General features: G+C 36.3%; 1 protein-coding gene across 1 annotated transcript in view; it reads left to right on the forward strand.

The window, feature by feature from the left end:
* Positions 1-16,622, forward strand: part of LOC136836355 (uncharacterized) — a 450,152-nt gene that overhangs the window by 214,494 nt on the left and 219,036 nt on the right. Inside the window, exon 6 of the mRNA XM_067100539.1 lies at positions 16,204-16,242. Within this exon, the coding sequence (XP_066956640.1) occupies positions 16,204-16,242 (39 nt within the window). The remainder of the gene's footprint in view (positions 1-16,203; positions 16,243-16,622) is intronic.

A 16,622-nucleotide genomic window follows, 5' to 3' on the forward strand; every position in this document is an offset into this window, starting at 1 on the left:
ACAATAAGCATGAAGTGTCCTTGCCATTTAAAGATGAAAGTAAGCCGCCTGTTAACTATAGAATAGCCATTGGTCAATTAAATTCCTCGTTACATAGATTCGAATCTGACCCTCCTTGTATGCTCATTATGATAAGATTATCAAAGATTACGTTCAGTCTGGGGTTATAGAATTAATTCCTCAGGGCTCCCCTATTATAGGGCATTATTTACCCCACCATGCTGTGTATTGAAGGATTCAGAAACAACTCCCATTCGAACAGTTTTTTAATGCTTCTCAAGCAAAGGAGAACTTTTCCTTAAATGATTGTTTACAACTGGTCCTCATTAACTACTAAACTTTTGATGCCCTGTTGAGTGCTTCCGCACAAACCCAGTAGCTGTGGATTTCAGATATCAAAGCCTTTTAAGGATAGGCATTTCACCTGACTGGTCGACATTGCAGATTTCTATGGATAACTGATCCCTCCGATTTGGAAGTCTACTGTAACTTTACCGGTTTTGTGTAGTTTGCTCTGAGCTACCTGCTCCCCTTCTTGCAGCAAAACCCTCTGTATCATTTATCTTTACATGATAATCCCCTGTACCATCTCTGAAGGAAGAATTTCTATGTAGATAATTTTAGTAAAACTTACAAGGATGTGTCAGTCTTGATGGGATGAGTATCCAGTATAAATGCGATTCTTAAGATGCTAATATGCCTCTCAAGAATACAGTACGATTCAGAGTTTAACAGAACCATAGATGTTATCAAAGAAAAGAGTAACGTTTTGGGTTTAGATGGTATCTAGCACAAGATGAGATGTCACTGAAGGAAGTAAATTAGAGAGCAAAGGACCTTAACCAAACGAAAGGTTTTATCAGTAGTATTTCTAATGTTTGATCCTCTCTAGGATTATTGTCAACAATACAGGTGAGAGGGGTAAATATTTTCTAAATGTTTGTGAGTAACTACGGGTGGATGACCCCTTTGCCAGAATCATTATGTTCAAGGTTTGATGAAATTTGCAAGTGTTTTAGAAATGTAGAAAGTTTAAAGTTTCCTAGGTTTGTTGTACATCCTGAATGTTCCCACTTACATGTATTTTGTGGTGCTCTAACAAGGCATATGCAAAGGAGTTGCTGCTCATGTGATTGATTTCAGAGAAGGGCAATTTCATTTGGTCAGTAAGTGCAAAGTTGCAATCAAAACCCTAAATATATTATTTCATGTTTGAATTGATACAGCCTGTCTCAAAAGGAAACTTGTTGGAAGTGATTAATGCAGAAATGATGATTTAAGATTGGAGTTCTTGTAATTCTCTGATGAATCATGGTTTCTATTTGTTGGGTAAGAACAATAATAGTAAAATTCTATGTACGAAACAGAGTCACTGAAATTAATGAATCGTTTCTCCACGGTATACCCCTCTAAGGATAATCCAGCTGATATTCTATCCAGAGGTAGTATTAGTAAAGATTTAGCGCAAAAATTCCCATGGTGGAATGGCCCAAATGGTTTTTAAAATTGGTAATTATCCCCAATCTTTAGCTACAGAAACTGTGCATGCTAATGAAATTTTTTTCAGAACCTAAGTTTGTTAACCTCCAACCCCATTAATTGACATCCCACGTTACAGTAATTTAAGTAAGCTTAAAACGTATCATGAGGTCAATATTGCTTTCTTTCTTAATAAATGCAGTAAAGGTTCTAAGTTTGTTGTTAACGAAATGAAAGCACTTGTCCTCCTTGAACAGAAGCAAGCAACATTTTTCTACTACCAGAATGTACCTCTGTGATAAGAATTCACATGTAGTGTCCATGGATATTACACTTTGTAATCAGTTGAGCTTTATTTGTTGATGAGGAAAATCTAATTAGGTCTCAGGGTCGCATGAAAACGCTTCCATGTCTTATGATACTCAGTGCCCAATGTTATTGCCTTCCAGAAGTTATTTAACAGTGTTGGATAGTTGAACATTGGTATTAGTAATATCATCACCATTGTGGTGTCAATTTGTACTGGTATTGTTGAGAGAAACTTTGGGTACCTAAAGCACGACGTTATCAAATCAATTCTCCTATCAAAGTGTGTTTTGTGTCAGAAGTTAACCAAGAAACTGTTGTTTATGGCTCTCCTCCACCTTGCCCACAGAAAGAGTGAGATATGATAGATCTTCCAATCAGTAGGAGTTGATTATACTGGTGCCATTAATGCCTTTGATCAAGAGACTGGCTTGGGAGGAGAAGGTCTTTTTGTATGTTCATTTACCTGTACCATGACAGGGCGGTCTACTTTGAATTGACTCATTCCATGACTGCTTTAGATTTCACTGGCTTTTCATCGCTTTGTAGCATATCATTCTGCCGAGTCTGATTATATCTGACAATGGTGGAATTCTGTTGATTTTAATAATTTCCTGAAGGAAATTATGGATGAACCAGAGGTAAAGCTACACTGAAGGAAATGGTGTGTTAACTGGAAGTTCATTACACCGCGAGCCCCTGGTCTGGAGGCTTTATGAACGCCTTGTTGGTGTTCTAAAGGGATGTTTGTCCAAAGCCTTATATCACAAACGTGTATCCTGAAGAGTTGAGAACTCTACTTGTTGAAATTTCAAGCTGTGATAAATTCTCGACCACTGACTTATCTCTCCTCTGATCGAGATTGTGGGAGGCTTGACTCTCCATGTTACTTTTTATATGAAATGTTTGTATTTCCCCTCCTCTATCAATTCAGCAACTGATGACCCAGATTTCATGAGTTCATGATCTTAGAGAACAACATTTTAGATTATCATCAGTGCAAGAAAATTTGAGAACTCTTGGAAGAGAGACTATTTAGTGTCCTGTGAGAGGAGACATAATAATTCACTTAGTGATAATCTCCAAATGTGAAAGTTGGGGACATAGTGGATGGTAGACTTAGAAGATCATCTGGGGAAAGGCTATAGATCCCCCCTCTCATTGGGTAAGGTTACCCAGCTGTTTCCATCGTCTGATGGTGTGATTAGGTCTGTAGAAGTGAGAGTGAATAATAAACTATACATGAGATCAATCACAAAGCTCGTACTTCTGGAATTACCTGAGAGGGAATTTGATAGTGTTGTAACTCAGGAGCCAGATAGTGTGCCTCTGACTGGTACTAGACCTCGAAGTGCAGCAGCAATCCGCTGTGATCAAGAAAGGATTTAATTTCATGATGTACTCTAAATGTATATTTGATTTAAATTTTGATAAAGAAATGGTCACAGCTGCAGTTAGCGTTATTCAATTGAATCTGCTCCTGGGTGCAGTTGTAGATTACTTAATTATGATTTTCTTGGGAGAATGTCAAAATTCGCTATTTACTCCCTTGAATAAAATTTCCTAGTTTTCTCTTGTATTCTTATTTTGGATGTATTTCCTGAAGTTTCTATGAAAAATACGTTGATATGATTGTTTTTGCTCCACAAACAGTTTTTATTATATTAACTATAGCAATGAGTTGGTATAAATTAGTACATTGATATTCAAAGCAATAAAACAATTTTTTTACAATTTGTCCATCTCTATAAAATTAGATGACGTATGATTAGTGTTGTCAAACTTCTTCGTGGAGAATATATGTTAGCTTTTTTTCTATTGTATGGGCAAGCATGCTGTGATTTAAGCTTGCCTTCTGGATGAAACCCCTTTTTTTTGTATGTTGGGTTACGATTAAAGCACTTAATGTTTGTTTTTAAACTGATGTTTTGTTACGTAACCCTGTAATTTTGTAGGTGTGACAACTGCGTTATGCGATATACTCTTCCTGAGTTTTCTTCTAGGGTGTGAACGTGAAGCTCTGCCTGTTTAGCAGCAAACTCCAGGAAGCTGCGGCACAGGAAGAAGTTCTTGTAGAATCCAGCCCATCGCTCGTGAACTGTCGTCGCCATTGCAGTAATTTCTTCATAAGGATATTCTGAAATCCCTTTTTTTTGGCCATTTATGTTTTCCTCTATCGAAGTAACGTAACGTTTTGTTAATTTTTGCAGTAATGTGTTAATGTTTTCTTGCTTCTTAACGTAACTTGGGTGATTGTTGTGTTCTTTAAATATTAAATATAGCAGCCAAAGTAGGGAGCTCTCTAGTAGCTCCAAGGGCTACCCTCTGATTCTACTCCCTGATGGCCCATTGGCCTTTCCACAGAGTTGGTGCCCTCGTCACCTCCTAGGAATGGCATAGCCAGACCTTGGAGGAACCTGAAGAAGAAGAAGAAGGGGTGGAAGAGATCTAATTAACCCATAAGCGTCGCAAGCTCTCCTTGGCACTTGTGTCCCATTGGCACAGTGCCATTTCCACCTCAGAGTGATCCTGGCACCTCCAAAAGAGGTAACCGGCGTGATCTCTGCCCAAGTAGACTAACACCTAACATCCTAAAGCAATCTTGTAGTATTAACCTGTAATCAACTCATGATAAAACTGCCCAATACTCAAGCTGGTGCACACCGGACTGCTTAACATAATTCTTGGGTTGCTCATGTCCAAAAATATTGCATGTGTTATTCCATAAAGGAGTGTGTAATCTGTAAATAAATGCATTTAGTTAGGTCAGTGTCATTTATTTCAGTGCCGGGCTGTAGGAGTGTAAACCATCTCAACAAGACACATTTTCCATGTATCCTTTGCCTAGGAATAGAGTTCCCCTGTCGTCAGAGACAGCTAGTAGAAGTCTGTAGATACCTTTGTATAGCGTTAGGCTCTGCTGTAGTAAATAAGTTAGTAAAACTAGTATCCTCCTAACAGTTAGGTAGGTCATTTTAGTTAACTGCATTGCAAAAGTACGACTCATTTTTGGAAGCTAAAAAAACTTCATTGTGGCATGTGTCAGGGGCAAGTGTGTTAGAGTTCCTTTCGCATTTTTACAAAAAAAAGAAGGTTTTTCGCTCTTGGTAATTATGCCTCTTATAGAAGGCAGTGTGTTAACAGTGTCTCTACTAAATACAAGGCATGTAAGACCGGTTAGTGTTGTGTCATTGCAGATATATTAATCTACATTGTGCCTTTAATCAATGCCTTCAGAAATTTTCAAGTTTCAATTTCTCGAAGCCTATTATTACTGAGTGAAGTGGGTACATTCAGTGACCGATATCGGGAGGTTGTCGCTATTGCGTTCTAGTAAAATGGGGAGCAAAAGAGGAAAGCATGTATTGCTATTATTTTGGCTTTCTGATCAAAGAGAAAGTGGAACCGCAAAAAGTGGGTCAAAGACTGGCTTGCAAAAACATAAGAATTACTCTCATTTAAACCTGTTTGTGAGATAAAAACTGCAGGTATGGAAGACTTTTGCATTATTTTCGGATGGACGAAATAAGTTACAACAAACTTTTAGAGATTTTGAGACCATATATAGCCAAGAAGAATACAGTTATGAGGGAAAGCATATCTGCCAATGAAAGACTGGCTATTACTCTCTGTTATCTGACAACTGGACGAAGCTTTTCTGACCTACGTTATTCAGGAGTCATGGGAAAATCAACAGTGAGCGGAATAGCACATGAAACATGTGAAGTTATAATTGTCCTCTGATTACATTGTGTAAAGTAAGCATGAATATATTAATTCAGCATATTGTAGATATTATTTACTTAATGGTAATACATTTCATTAATTATCGTTGTCCCCTTCACCTAGAAAGTCATGGAAATATTGAGTCAATGGTTGTAATTGCATCATGGAATTGTTTCCTGCCATTGTAACTACCACAGCAGCTTGGATAGTACTGATGGGAATGACAGCACGGCAAACACACCATCAGTAGTATAAGGCCCGCCCAAATACTGATGGCTGGATTTTGAAGTCAGTAACCACCATTTTGTGGTACTAATGGTACTTCAGTATGACGCACACACCGTCAGTATTACTGACAGTACACAAAATAATGACAGTAATACTGATCGTGTGTACGGCCCTTTAGTGCTTGGCCCTCCCTTTACCATAAAAATGTCACCTGACCGAAGTCCAACCATCGTGCCAGTGACCCTGGCACCTAACAATACCTGTGCCCCACACACAAGTTCTATACTCGCAAACAATTGTCTTTACTTTATATGATACCAATCGAACCATTCCGACGTCGAGTCTACTATACAGTCTGTCATTGCAGCCTTCTCCGGTGAGGAAATTAACACTGCATATACAAAATACAAAGACCTGGTACCAGAAACCATTCTCCAGGAGTGACCCATGAAAAACTTATCCTCTCTCAAGAAAATATCATATATCACAAATTGGCTAAGGACCTGCTTGGTGGAAATCTACGCCTATGACCCTTATAATCTGCCTCCAAAGAGGTCTGCTGATCTAAGCCTACCTGCAGTGTACCATACAGCAGAGAATGCCTTTCTAAAAGCAAAATCTCTCTCAGAAAAAAATTGACAAAACCTCAGAAAAAACTGAGGAAGCACAAGACAAATTTTCACAAATCTGGGACGTGATCAAAAGACTACAGGAATCATTCGCCAGTTTTAAAACTGTGGAAACAAATAACAATCTTTCAAGGATCTGGGATGCGATCAAAGGAGTGCAGGGATCATTAGACAATCGCACAGCAAGCCACCAGACTCCTTTGAGTGAGGTATCTATTATTTCCTCATCTCCCAACAACACGAGAGAAGTGAAGGTGTGACGAGAAGTTGAGATGGCCATGCCCTCCCATGAGAGAACCGCCCTCTCTCCCATGGATGAAGTGCCCGCATCACCTATAGACCTATTGGAGGGGACTGATAGACCCCCAACCTCCTCTCCCGCCCCAGTGCCTCTGGTGGAAGATAGATCTTCAGTGAGGATCACCAGATCTCGTGAGTCTTCCAACCCTATCTCTCCCACGCAAACCCCCCGTCATGGATAGGATGTGAATGATCATGAGGGGAATGGGGGCTGGCAGACACAAACAAGTAGAAAAAAGAAAAGAACATCTCAATTGTCCGTTGGACCGAAGCCCAACACTCGTGAATCACCTTGCCCGAAACCTGAGGAGAGATGTCGCGTTGTGATTCACAGCTAGACGCCATAGTAGAGAGAGTCAAGTTTTTCACGGGCTCCGACCCTCTCATCTCCCACGAACTCCCATGCAAAATTAAACATAGGTATGTTGATGATGTCTATTATTTATCAGAGAGGGGAAGATAAATTCAACGAACTTTTATGTAAACAGTTTATTTCCCTCAATAAAGTTCATTGTGGAATATGAACATAATAATAGTTTACCTTTTCTAGATGTAATAGTTCACCACAATCCAGAGTTGGAGGGGAGGTAAAGCTCTCGGTTAGCACGCTGTTGGCCCAGCGTTCAACTCTCCTACCAGCCATTGAAGAATTAGAGGAATTTATTTCTGGTGCTAGAACTTAATTTCTCGTCATAATGTGGTTCGGATTCCACAATAAGCTGTAGGTCCAGTTGCTAGGTAACCAGGTGGTTCTTAGCTACGTAAAATAAATCTAATCCTTGGGAGAGCTGTTAATCAGCTTAGTGGTCTAGTTCAACTAAGAGATACTTAACTTTAACCACAATCCAGATACCCCTTCCTTCTCTTTTGAAGTATGCCGTAAGCCAACTAATTCAGAAATGTATATTACATATTTTTCCTACCATAGTTCAAGTGTAGTCTAATGTCGTAGTGAATTTAGTTACTCGAGCTCTTAGAATTTGTGACCTTTGTTATATTGATAAGGAATTTGAACATACAAATAAAGTTTTCTTGATTTGGGTTATCCAAAGCATTTCATAATAATTAAAGAATTTACGGAGAAGAAGAAGAAGGCATAAGGTAAACAACTTTTGTTGCTGCTTCTGCTCATTTTTGCTTATTTCTGGGACCATAGACGCAGTTTCGCCGAGAAAATGTTGTGATGGATCGGTGAATATGTGCTGTTAATGCTGAAGTAAGCATAGTGAAGGTGGTTTAAGTGATAGTGTAGTTATAAACCTTGAAAACTTCGTTAAGTTCTCTTATTTTGAATAGTGGCTCCTCTCCCCCTAGCATTGCCTAGTAATAGGCGGCGAGTCTGCGCGAGACGGTGGCGACGGTGCTGCCATCTATTGAGTCTTTCAGTGACCAGTTTCAGTGTAACAGTATGACGTCATACTCAACACCGTTTAGGAGAAAGGACTCCTTTGGGTTACAGTTTTCTGCATACCCTTCTATGGATGCTGTTAGTAGAATGTTATTTTCAAACATGAAATTGGTTCATGACTCGATTATAGGAGTTCATTTTATAAATAGGAATAGAGTAATTGTTAAAGTAGTACCAAATGTGTTTAATGATCTCATGGAAAAATACGAAGGCAAAGAGGTATGTTCTGAACGGTTGGGAAATGTAAAGATTGTGAACCTTAGTACATCCATTACGTATGTTTCAATAAGGAATGCTCCTTTCGAACTCTCAGATGAAAAGCTGATCGAGGTATTATCGAAATATGGCAAAGTGGAAGGAATCAGGCAAAACAAATATGCTTACGGACCGTTCAAAGGGCTATTGACGGGAGTCAGGACAACTAGCATGAGACTAAAAGAGAATGTTCCTTCGTCTATTACAGTTTTCGGAATTACATTAACTATCTTGTATAATGGACAGCAACGTACATGCTTTAGGTGCGGGGAAATAGGTCACGTGGCTAAAGACTGCAAATACGAAGATGTAAGGTCTAAGTTTAAACAAGGAGAGTTCCCTCAGATGCCTACGGAAGGAAAGGACGAAACCAACGTAAACGCAAATGAGTTGCATAAAGACAATGTAAAAATGAAACAGTTGAGGAAAGCGGAGATACCCAAGGAAATCAAACTACAGATATAGTAACCGAAGGAAAGGGCAGAGATGAGGAACCTAATTCAATGGAAGAGCAGGTATTAGATTGCACAACAGAAGAAATTGTTAAGGATAATTTACAAAATGATTCTGAGCAAGAAAAGGATGAAGACGACTCGATAAACCTTGGGGAAGGCACAACAACAAGGAATGCTGGAAGTGATCTAGGGAAAGAAACGAAGGAAGATCATGTCTCAGTGGAATCTTTGTATGAGGGAAGAAAATGTTCATGGCAAACTGGAGAGAGGGGTAATCATTGGTCGGCCATACTATGAGGACGAAAAGGATCTTTTAGAGGACAGTCTTGAATACGAGCAGGATGATGACGATGAAGGAAGGCCAGGAATTATGGTTTCCCAACTAACAGGTGTCAGTGACTTGCATACGTCTACAACAAACGTTGAGATTCATAAGGATGGTAAAGAAAACGAGATATTTACAGAAAACGAAGCAGCAAATATAGTAGAAGGAAAAGAAGAGGAAAAAACGGATAGTGAGGAAACAGATTATGAGAGACCAGCGTCCCAAACAGAATTTTCCAGTACTGATATAGAAGTTGGAACATGGCATACAAAAACAGACTCTAGCAATAAACTGAAGATAACGCTGAAGAAAGACCACCATCAAAACATGGAAAGGATGAACCCGAATTTATCATCAGATGATGAAACAGGAAAGTGTACTAAGAAGCTTAAAGCAAATTAACGTAGTATTGTATTATGCTTTAACCTAGTATTGTATATGTTTTTTTACATAACATACAAAATTCACTTCATCCACATTAAATGTAGCTACAATAAACGTAAATGGACTTAATACTTTGAATAAGCAAATTAAAATAATAAACTTTGTTTCTTTTTAGACTTGACATAATTTTCGTTCAAGAGCACAATATAAAAGGGGGAGGGAAAATGGAATATGTTGAAAAATATTGCAAAGTTTTGATTAATTATACACAAATGCTTAAGGGTGGAATAGCTATCTTTTTTAATAAAACATCTAATGTGGAAGTTTTGAAAATGATATAGATGGTTATGTTATGAGCGTTAATTGTCGTTACTCAAATGTTAATATTCAATTATTAAATGTGTATGCTTGCTGGGAATAGTAAGAAAAAAGAGAGGGAGAAATTATTTAATACAGATATTTTATATTTCTTAAGGAACAATATAGGCTAAGCAATATCATAATGGGTGGTGACTGGAATTCTATTACCTGTAACAGGGATTGCTCAAACTCAGATAGTGAACTTCTATCAAAATCATTTGTAAGCTTGAAAAGCAATTTGAAACTTATAGATGCTTGGTTTTCATGTCATCACCAGGTGGAGTATACTTATGTTAGGGAGAATTATGGCTCAAGGCTGGATAGATTTTATTTAAAAGATTTGCATAACCACGTGGCAAGTATTCAAAATATTCCTGTTAGCTGGACTGACCACTGCATTATAGTATTAGCCTTGAAATTAGAAAATGTAGCTTCGCCAGGGAAAGGGTATTGGAAACTTAACAGTAACATTCTAGATAAAGATATTGTGAAAGACAATTTTCTTATGACTTGGAATAATATTAAGAGGAGCAAAGACAGATTTGGAAATATTCTATGTTGGTGGGAATATGCGAAAGCCCAGCTTAATTCTTTCTTTGTCACATGTTCAAAGCAAATTAACCAAGTAAAATATGGCTTACTGAAATGACTGAACTACCAGTTAAAAGAAGAAATAGGAGGAGGTGTGTTAGGTAAAGACAAGTTTTCGTTAGTGAACTCTTGGAAATTAAGAATAAATAGTATTCAAGATGAGATTTGCGAATGAGTCAAAATTAGAGAAAAGGTGGATGATAAATTAAAGGGTGAACAAGTTTCAGCATACCTGTTAGGAAAGGAGAAAAACTCTAAATCGTATGTAAATAGATAAAGAGAGACGATGGTAGCGAAATAGTAAACCCTAAGGCTATTACTTTAAATATAAGGGAATATTTTGAAAAGCTTTTTAAAAAAGAGAAATGTGATAAGTCTTATCAAGACTTGTTTTAAAATTTAGTAGATAAAGTTATTGATAGGAACGAGAATGATATTTTAACCTCAGAAGTGACTGAGTCTGAAGTATTGAAAGCATTGAGGGGGATGAAGAACGGTAAAAGTCCGGGAATAGAATAGATGGTCTCACTGTTGAGTTTTACAAAATGTTTTGGAAGGAAATAAAAATCGAATTTGTAAGCCTAGTAAAGTTTATTTTTGAATATAAGACTATCTCCAAAATGAGTAAAGGAATAATAACGCTTACGCCGAAGGAAGGAGACTTAGGTTTTATTGCAAACTGGCGGCCAATAACGATGTTAAACGTGGATTTTAAGATAATAGCGAAAATAATAACTAATAGATTGAAGAATGTGTTACATTTAATCATTTCCCGCGAGCAGTTTTGTTGTGTAGATGATAGGTCAATTATCAACTTGAATTCCATTATGAGAGATATTATGTTTTACGCAAATAATAACGATAAACAAGCTGCTTTAATAAATCTAGACTGGTCTAAAGCTTTCGATCGTGTGGATCATGATCTTTTATATGCTATATTGTGCAACTTTGATTTTGGCCCTAGCTTCATTCAGCTAATACAAATGCTTTATTCAGATGCTGAAAGTGTACTATGCATAAATGGCAATATTTCTGATCCATTCCCCATAAAGAAATCAGTAAGGCAAGGATGTCCATTATCCATGATTTTATTTATTATCTACCAGGAACCCTTTTACAGGATGATGAAAAAGAAGCTTGTGGACATGTCATTGAGTTTGCCAAATAATTTAAAGGTTTCTGTTCTAGGATATGCTGATGACTCTGTTATCATAGTTACTAGTGACAAAGGAATATTAGAATGTTTAATATAATCACAGATTATGAAAAGGCAAGTGGTGCAAATCTGAACAGAAATAAAACTTCAATTTTAGGCATTGGGAAATGGAGAAACAAATCAGCATGGCCAATAAATGGCTGTCATTACCTTCATGATTCCTGTAAAATACTAGGTGTTTATCATAGTAATAATTATCACGATAGTGTTAATCTAAATTGGAGTAATCTAGAGAGTAAGATAAACAAAATGATAGGTATATTTAGGAATAGGAAGCTGACAGTGTTCCAAAAATGTATTATAATTAATTGTAAAATTTTAGCAAAAACATGGTATGTGTCACATGTGTATGCAGTTCCACAGGATTGTGCAAAACGAATACAGAGAAGTTTATTTAGATACCTATGGAATGGAAGCTGTGAACCAATTGCAAGAAATACTGTATTTTTGCCAAAGACAGAAGGTGGGCTAGGCATGATGGATATTCTATATAAATCGAAAGCCATTATGTTCCGTACTTTTAACAAGATTTCTATAAATAAGTGTTATGGTTTTGAAATTATGTATTTCTATTGTAAAATAAAAGCTCGTGTTTTGATGGAAACTGAAAAAAATGATAGAGACTGTACTGTTTTTATCACATCATATTATAGTGAGTTGATCGATGTTTTAAGGAAAGTATATCGTTTAAAGAATTATCCTAAGGTGTCTGTTAAAGAAATATACTGGTTGCTTATGAACTGTAAAGACTGTAAACCAAAGATAGACTTATTGTACCCGCTTTTTAATTGGACCCAGATTTGAAAGTATGTAAATAATAAGTACATTGATAAGAAAAGCAGAGATGTAGTTTATAGATATGTTCATGAAATACTTAATACCAAAGAGAAACTGCATATGATGAAAATCTCGAATGAAGATAAATGTCTCTTTTGTGGTTATATTGAAAACAATATGCACATATTTTATTTTAGTCCCTCGTCAAAAAACATTCTGATTTGGTTAAGGTCAATACTAAAAAGCTATTGTAAATTTGAAACTGATTACTAAAGATACTTAAATTGGATTTCAAGACACCATCTAAGAAAGACGAAAACACAGCAATGGTGCTACTATCAGATTTCGTAGCAGGAGTCCGTATGGTTTGGTCGATCCTTGGCTCTATTGACAGACGACCCAAACTTGATTGCTTATATAGGGAATAGAATGTCAAAAACCAAGTTTATATTGAGTAAAGTTTATGTAAATAAATTAGACAACCTTTTTACCAAAGAATATGTACTTAATGCTATTATAAAATAAATTTCATGAAATAAAAAAAAAGTTACTGTTACGATATAAAGCTTACATACTTTGTTATTTGTAAGGGTTGTAAATTATTATTGTGTATGTTGTATATATGAATGTATATGAAGTCATTGTAATGATTCTATTGTAAATTTTATCAATAAAAGAAAAAAAAATTAAAGAATTTGCCAGAGCACAACGTAATTACTATGTATAATCCCAAAAATAAGGAAAAATTCGATGTCACTAACACTTTATTCTTACCATATCGCCAATCATTATCTGCTGCAAAGAAATTCATGCAACATAATACCATATCATTCAAAAGTGTGAAATTAGCCATTAGTTATAAGAATTCTGTATACAGTCAGGTTATAAGAAACGGACAGGAAAATGGTGCCACTAACAAGAAAGTTGGTGTTTATTCAATGCCATGCAAAGACTGCAATAGAAGATATTATGGCGAAACAGGAAGAGGACTTTCTATCCTTTTAGAGGAACATCATTGAGATTGCAAAACAGGATTCCTGAAAAGTATGGTAGCAGAACATAGTTTAGAACTGGACCAAAGGATAGATTGGTTAAATGGTGATATATTGCATATTGGCAAGCGTAGGGTTGTAGAAGGGGCTCTTATAAATTTAATGAGTACTTTTGAGAATGATAAATCATTCACTCAGGAAGATTTCTTCACGAATAAGGTAGTCTGTCTGGCTGCCAAAATAAATTTATATTCTCTTTTGACTGCTCCACCTGCTTCTGCTTCCTCGTGATGCCCTGCAGATGTATTTAACAACGGAAGAGCAATTTCTGGAACAACCAAAGAACCACAAATTCACCAGTTTTGGAGACCCAACAAGCAGTAAGACAAACAACCAATATGCCAGCCTCTACTGTGCCACGACGTTCCCAGAGAATTGCTAATAGACTATTGAGCAATTCTGGAGTTACCTGAAAGAATAACAAGAAGTTTTATAAATTCCATTTTTCAAAGATATTATATATGTAATATTATTTCCATGTTCATTCAGGCTGAAGAGGCCAACTGATCAAGTTGGCGAAAGCTTCCTGCATATAGCAATATACATACATACTACTGCGGACTGTATTTTTCCAACAGTAATTTTACTACAGCCCTTCTGTAATTTTAATATTTTATGCTATGTCTGTGCTGAGGAGGCTATTGTAGTCTTATATGTTTATAACTGTAGAAGTCTAAAAAATGGAGAGATGATTCTTCAACCTTTATCAGGTAAGATAACTTATAAGGTAGAATTATTTGATATTTGGGTAGGCAAATTGAGAAGTTATATTATGTGTGGTTTTCATATTGTTTAAATGTCTTTTGATTATATTGTATATCGATGTTTTCATATACCATTAATGTTGTAGAATATTCAGATATGCAAGGGAACAATAGTGCTATTAAAGCCATGTAATTTTAATATTTTATGGAATGTCTACGCTGGGGATCTTATCTGTTCATAACTGTAGAAGTTTAAAAAGTGGGGAGATGATTCTTTTACCTTTATCAGGTAAAATGACTTTGCAAGTACATGTAGCAGACGCAACATACAACTTATGCATCGGATGGAAAACTATATAAATGTAAGAAATGAGAAAATGCTCCTCAAGATAGGTAACCTAGATGTAAAGCAAGCTCAGCCAGGGGCCAAACTGTGACACGTGAAATATGTATGCAATCAGCTTCAAGGATGTTATGCATGAGATAACTTAGCATGGAGAGCAATATGACACTGTCCAGATTTCTAATAAAAAGTCATTAACCAAAAACCTCAAAGGTAACTCGTATCCTGAGGTAGTCTGGGTAACTTGGAATACAATTGATTTAGTTTTAGTTTAATACAAAATAAATCTGCCTCAGAAGATAAAAGCCTGTTGATAGCTTAGTGATTTTGTCTGCGCTTCACAGAGTGGTGGCCCCAGTTCAAGGAATGCTTATAGCTTGATAAATTTAACTAGCAACACAACCTTACTGCCTCTGTAAGCTGGTATTGGCATTTGGGGGCCCCGATAGGTCTACATCAGCAGCCTCTGCCTAGTTCCCCCTGGTCTTAAATTGGGTTGAGAGTATGCTTGGTTGCTGACCATAATGCATACATGTGTGTGGTCTCAAGAGCAGGTGAAATAGTGGAATGACGTATGCCTTACTTATGCTGCTCATTACGACCTTTAGACTTTGAATTAAAAGAAGAGAAACAACTTGATCTCACAAGATGACGTCCAACAAAGAATGACCCTCACTAATTCCTGGGATGTTGTGGAAGATAACTGTCATCCATTAACTGATATCTCCTGAAGTTCCTCAGTTCCCATTGGGTGACCTCCATGCTGATAAGTCTGCCTTCATTTAGGTCTATATGTTGTCAGTGGAGAATCTGGTGTACAAAGCATACCTGAATATGAATGTTGACCGATTTTGGGGAAGACATGAATTCTACAGTGAGCATTGTATAAACTGGTAAAATTAACTAGTGCTGAAATAGATTGAACATCAAGATTAGATAAATAGTGAAAATTACTAGTAAAAATAAAGAAAATAAAGGATGGCATGTTCTCTGTGTTGTGAGAATTGCTTTCGTTTGGGTTTATATGTTGTCAATTGAGAATTTGTTCTTCAAAGCATCTCTGAAAATGAATGTTGGCCGATTTTGGGGAAGAAATTAATTTTACAATGAGCATTGTGTAATCTGTTAACATTAACAAGTATTGAAGTAGACAAAACATCAAGATTAGATAAGTAGTGAAAATTACTAGGTAAAAATAAAGAAAATAAAGGATGGCATATCCTGTAAAGTAGCTTCCCATATACTGGTTCTGTGTTGTGTTCTGTTGAGAGTTCCTCACAGGCTTTGAAAAAATATCTGAATGAGACCACATGATATAAACATACTAAACCCATACCTCCTCTGTTATGTATTAGGTTCGTCGTCCAAAATGAAATGTTGATATGATTATAAAAGTTTTCATCTATGTTATATAATGTTATGCAGAATTAAGAGACTATGTATATTAAAAATGCATATGGTAGGAGCTAAATGAACAGGTATTTTGTGACAAAAGTTCTCTTTCCAGAGTACTTAAATTTTTACTTCACCACAAAACCTGAAATAATTTCAGTTATATTTTTGTCTTTGGGGATATTGTAATATCAAGATCATTGCTCATATCCACTCATTGCCGTTTTCCTATATTGTTTTGGTGTATTTCATATGTTTATCTGTCTTTTGCAGGCTACCAGCAGTGTTCTGTGCTGTGAATCAGGAGACAAGGCAAGTCATTTATTTCATATCTTCAGTTTGTAGTTTATTGACTGTTTTGCAAAATTAAACCTCCTGGAGGTTTGTGTGGAAATTGTTAGTTTCTTTGGATCTAAAAGACATGTAGCACACATTTAACATAAATTAACTTCACTTGACCTCGTATAAAAATGTTATTCTTTATTCATGTGTTTGTATGAGATCGTGGTGGTGTATTTTTATGATTTGTATTTCCCTTTCATGATTTTGATGTTGCTCAATTTAATTTTACTAACATTAATTTTTTTAAAATCTGGTGTTTACATATTTATAATATACTGAGAGTTATGTAATTTCCATTACCAGACTATTTTTGTGACTCCATTCCTTTAAAAGTGATGAATTTTTTGTCG

Source organism: Macrobrachium rosenbergii, chromosome 56, assembly GCF_040412425.1.
Source record: "Macrobrachium rosenbergii isolate ZJJX-2024 chromosome 56, ASM4041242v1, whole genome shotgun sequence".
Taxonomy (NCBI): domain Eukaryota; kingdom Metazoa; phylum Arthropoda; class Malacostraca; order Decapoda; family Palaemonidae; genus Macrobrachium; species Macrobrachium rosenbergii.